The 5,050-nt window shown below is 36.8% G+C and overlaps 1 protein-coding gene across 1 annotated transcript; it reads right to left on the bottom strand.

Annotated features, from left to right (window-relative positions):
* Positions 1–476: 476 nt before the first annotated feature.
* Positions 477–2,184, bottom strand: LOC118744021. Its single transcript, XM_036476780.1, has 2 exons — positions 1,850–2,184; positions 477–1,663 (listed from the first exon to the last, which is right to left on the bottom strand). The coding sequence occupies exons 1-2, from the start codon at positions 1,871–1,873 to the stop codon at positions 1,016–1,018; spliced, it is 672 nt and encodes a 223-aa protein (XP_036332673.1). The 5' UTR covers positions 1,874–2,184; the 3' UTR covers positions 477–1,015.
* Between the last annotated feature and the right edge of the window lie 2,866 nt (positions 2,185–5,050).

The following is a 5,050-nucleotide window of genomic DNA, read 5'->3' as shown; positions in this document are numbered from 1 at the left end:
ATATGCGTTGAAAGTAAGTGTCGGGTTGTAACTCTTATCGGCGAAATAAAAAATATTACCAATCTAATAACTACTATGGAACAACGTTTATCCGATAAAACTTATGACTGTTATGTCCCTGAGTTTAACTGCCATTACTGGACTAAAAAAGTAAGGGTCCGGTTTGGCATATTAGTTTATTTAAATAAATAAAAGTCCAAAGCTAACTTTTTCCTAACGGTTTTTATTATAAAAGTTATAAAAGTCCGGGTCGCTACTTTATTTTTTACGAGAATGTCCCATAAAAAATAAATATTGATACACTTGGGTCAAAATTGACCCTTTTTGAATTTTGAATCCGATTTTCTTACTTGCCTTAGCTCCGATCAGTCCAATTTGTCTTACCTTATTTTTTTCTGCAGGAGTCGAGATGTTTGGTAACACCGTATTTTTTAGTCGAATTTGGTTCATATTTATAACTAATTTTTTAAAAATATTTTTTTTTTATTATTTCTTTATTTATTATCGAAAGCACCTCTCGTCTAAACAACATATATCCCCAAATGAAAAAGGATCAGAAATTATGCAACTAATTTCGATATAAAATTTTACTTTGTTCTGGCACTTTTAAATATTTTAAAATTTTCACATACGTACATATCTATGTGTTCTTTAAGTACACTAAGCCATTATTTAGAAATATAAATAGCTAAATTAAGAAATATAAATAAATTAGATGCTACTTATATAAATCACACATAATGCTAAAGACAACTTTGAAGCCTTTTAATTAATACAGAAAAATATAAATTTTATAAGAAGCAGTCTGCCGCTAAAAGCTTTTTACATTTTTTGCCCAAAACCTTAAACCGATTTCCGGACTTACGTCGACAACCGTATATCGGTTGCACCTTATGTAATATATCTCTAATATATTCATTTTTCTAATTACTAAATTTAATTTAACTATACACTATTTTCTACTCTTTATTAGCTGCTTCATTCCTCCACTACTGCCCGCTTCCTTCTCCATCGCTCAACTCTCCACGCGTGATGCACCGTCCAACGATGCGACTTTATTTTTAGCCAAATATTTCAAAAATTCTGTAGGCGTACGAAAACCTTTTATCGGAAATTTACCAAAACGTCCATTCGTTTTCGCAACTGTATAGTAAACAGGATACGCGCCAGGCGCCAAATGCACCTGCATCGACTTGCTCACATCCTGGCCATCCAAGGCAACTTGATTGTAAAAGAAATGCAATTGCTTCTTTTGATTACGAATCGGTTTGCGGAATTTCGGTTCGGCAAGTTGCCGTATAATAGGTGAGGAGTTAACACTAGCAGCCACAGGACTGGAGTCGACGGAATTTTTCGAACGAGTTTTTGTCGCACGCATGTGGTTTGAGTTCACATAGCTGCGACTGGGCGGCAATAGGCTCTGAATTTTATAGAGTGATGAGTCTACGCTGCCGCTGCGATCCTCTGTGACCGCTGGCAGATCGAGTGGATTGACGCGTATAACTTTTTGTGTGGTATTCTCCAAATCGGGTATCACATCCTCGCTGATGACGACAAATTTCGCAGAGTCCTCAGTGGAGCTGGGTTTGGTTTTAACTGATGCATCGGCTGGTGCAGCCAGTGTGGCATGTAGCGTCACAATGCTGAGTAACAGCGAAAGTTGCTAGGAATTAAATATTTATTGTAATTAGCTTATTGCTCAATTTCTTGTATATATTTTCTATAATATTTGTTAAAACTTTTCACTATTTTATCGATTAGAACATTTGTAACCTTCAAGCTGCGGTTAATTAATTTTATCTTTTAAAATTTCGTAAATTTATGCGAATCATTCGCCACTAACACTTACCACTAACACTTGACAGCTGTACATTTTGTTTGCCTGCCTGCCTGTCTATTACGAAATTTCTGCACCTAAACTCTTTTAATAATTGCTTGTCATGCAACGCCAAATTTTATGTACAAAACACTAAAATTAATTGCTTATATTCCAAGAACTTCCACGAATTTTAAATGCCGATACTATAAAAATTTCTGCAACCAATATTTTTTGCTCTCACTGTTGATGTTACCGTTGTTTGCTGTTGCTGCTGCTGCCCGTATGGCTTGTTGCTTCCTACGGCCAAAGTGAAATGTTGTCGACTGATCGGCTTGTAAGGCATTGTGTTAAGTTTTATGTCGCCATCGTCGTCGTCGTCTCCAACAATTTCGCAGCTTTAAAGTTCCATTACGCAGCTTCTAGTGACTCGGTTGGCTTTGTACGAATGTGGCGATGACAAATGCTCCACTGATTGCCAGTGAATCTGTGCTTTGAATTGCGTATTTTTTTTTTTAATTTTTGTTTTCATAATTTTTTGCGTTTCCTTTTCATACCATATGAAACGCAAAAAACGCCCAATGAAAACAAAAATAAAAATAAAAACAATAATCATCGCCTCGAAGAGATATAATCTTATGAGTTTTTTTTTCACGTTGTTCACTTCATTTAATCACATAGTTATTATTCTTATTTTGTTTATTTGATTTGGCAGAGACATTTGAAAACATTCTTAACCCCATCGGCAGCACAGTGTGTCAAAATATGCAAAAATCAATTAAATTAAGAATAAAAAAGGGTATTAATGGCTCTCAGTTTCACTTATTGTCTGGCCGAGCTTCGTCTTTCGATTTGTACTGTGTCTTGAAATTATCACGTTTACGTCGCTTTTGAACGTCCGAAGTTCTGTATGAGAATCATTTTCATGGAAAACTTTAAGCTCAAAGGCTTGTCGGACTTCGGACTACTCAGAGTACCATAGGTGTCACTGAAAATGAAAAAATATATCCAGATGTATCTGTTCCAAGTTTTATTTGATAAACCCCAGCCTGGAAGACACTATGTATCTTTCTCTTCCTGATTAGCGCTGTAACCTCCCCAGCGATTATGGCCGAGTCCACAATAGCACGCCAGTAGTATCTCACTATGTATAGTCGTCCAATAAATGAAACGAACAGCTCCGGGTAGGCTTTCGTGAGAAAACTCCTCTTCGCATTTTGTCATTTGGGTTCGAGCCATCTGCGAGAATTGCAAAATCCCCTAGTGACATGCCATATCTTTGCACTAGCTAATCCCTGCTTGGAATCTCCGTAGGAACATCTCTGTCTTGAACTAAAGTTTTTTGCTCAGAATAAGACCAAATTTGTTCAGAATAAATGGGTGCAATGAGCCTAGCTGCCTCAATCTCCAATAAAGTTCTTGTTTACTACTGGGTTTAGGGCCGGAGTAGAACCGAGCGAGAGTAAACCATATTTTCCAAATCCCGGTACGTTAAATATGCTAATGGTAACTTCTGAAAAATTATTTTATAGTTCCATTCAGTATTCTCCAGATTATTTTGAGCCCTCAGGCAAGCTGAATCAAAATTAATAATTGACTCGATGTATCTATGGACAGAAAAAGAATCTTAGTCAAGAACTCTGCAGCTTTTGCCCTCATCATACAGGTTTTCGCTGCATAACATTGGGTCTACGACCTCCTCGGGGTTCTTAAGAATTAAAGTAGAATCCCGCTCTTTATTGCAAATCACGCGGTGAGAATTAGCATCGCTTTCGACTAGAACCAGTCCACTGCAGTGGTGGCGTACCATATATTTCTACTGCAACTTATCTTAGACCTACATAAGTAATCTTTACTCATAAATAAGCGCTAATTGCCTCACTGTACATATGTATGTATGTATGTACGATCAGTAACGTTAAGAACGCAAATTAAGCCGCGAGAACAAATTAACAAAAAATTCGCAGACTAGAGATTCGATGCAGAACACATAGCATTATAATTCTGATGAGAAGCGAGGAAGGAGGACCGTGACGCTGTTGGCTGTCACAGCTTGTCGTTTCGAAAAAATTTCATTTATTTGCTATGGTTCGTGGGTAGCATTTTATTGTTGTTACGTTGGTCGTAAACTTCAAATTGATTACTACGAGTACTTCAAATGTATCAATGCTTGTCATGGTACATTTTTAGAAACTGAACTGAGTGCTTGTGTGTTAAGGATTGGTTTTAATTAATTTCCTCTACTTTTTGCTCTAAAGTTGATTGAGGAAAACTTCTAATTTTGTTTGCTGTCAACAGCTTACGAATCTCATTTTTCAATTACTTACCAATATATTTATTATGATTAGTAACCGTAAGCAAATAAATATACATATATTTCTGATTATCGCAGTAGATTTTAATTGGATTGCGTATTTAAAACGCTCAATCATTCTCAATCACATACATGCATACATGTAGACCCCCAAAAACAGTGCTTACGAATATACAAGTGCCGGCAAAAAAAAAAATATTTGTAATTTTTAACAAACTTATGGCCAGCTTCTGCGCGAAAACTTAGCAAATGCAAAGCAGCCAGAATTCTCGCCAAATTTTGGATCATCACCGCATTGCGAATTCTCACTTCAGCTAAGTATGTACGAGTACCAGGCAAATCTGCCACACACCTTAAGCACTTAGCTAAGTCCCTACAAAAATCGTTGAACCATGTGGTCTATTTGTGCCACAATGGAGTACTTACAAAATGCGCCTCTGTAATGCAGTAGTGGACCAGTTCGTGTCTTTACAACAGCTTATTGTTACCCGATAATTTTTCGTGTTTTAACAATCGCAATCCCTGCAGGCTGTTTATTGGGCTGCGCTACAAAGAGGTAGATACTCCATTTAATAATCCCTTGGAGTAGTCTTGTGCTACTCAGATGTAATGCAGGGCAGGAGTATATGGCCCTGCCGGAGCCATACGCAATAAGGCCATATCCAAACCAGAAGTGAGATAAAGTCATATTCATTATATTGTACAAATGAGTAATGAAGTCACAATTACATTACAACCGCTTCAACTAAAAATGCATATCTGGCCGCACTGTTGGTGGATCACACATTTTTTTGACCGTGGGTGAGTCTTTTTATTATTCGGTCCGGATCTAAAAGAAATTAGTCGTGTAATTTATCAGGAACAATGGCTGTAAAGAAACGGAAGAGGATGAAATTATTATGTATCAGCTTATTAATTTT

Source organism: Rhagoletis pomonella, unplaced genomic scaffold, assembly GCF_013731165.1.
Source record: "Rhagoletis pomonella isolate Grant_MI unplaced genomic scaffold, Rhpom_1.0 Rhpom_scaffold_00007, whole genome shotgun sequence".
NCBI classification, from domain to species: domain Eukaryota; kingdom Metazoa; phylum Arthropoda; class Insecta; order Diptera; family Tephritidae; genus Rhagoletis; species Rhagoletis pomonella.
This window is presented reverse-complemented; position numbering and strand designations above follow the sequence as displayed.

Bases quoted from the DNA above. Each gene is read 5' to 3' on its own strand.
- LOC118744021 (XM_036476780.1), bottom strand. From the start codon at position 1,873: ATGTACAGCTGTCAAGTGTTAGTG. The intron at 1,664-1,849 runs GTAAGTGTTAGT...TTTAATTCCTAG, and splicing joins ACAGCTGTCAAGTGTTAGTG to CAACTTTCGCTGTTACTCAG.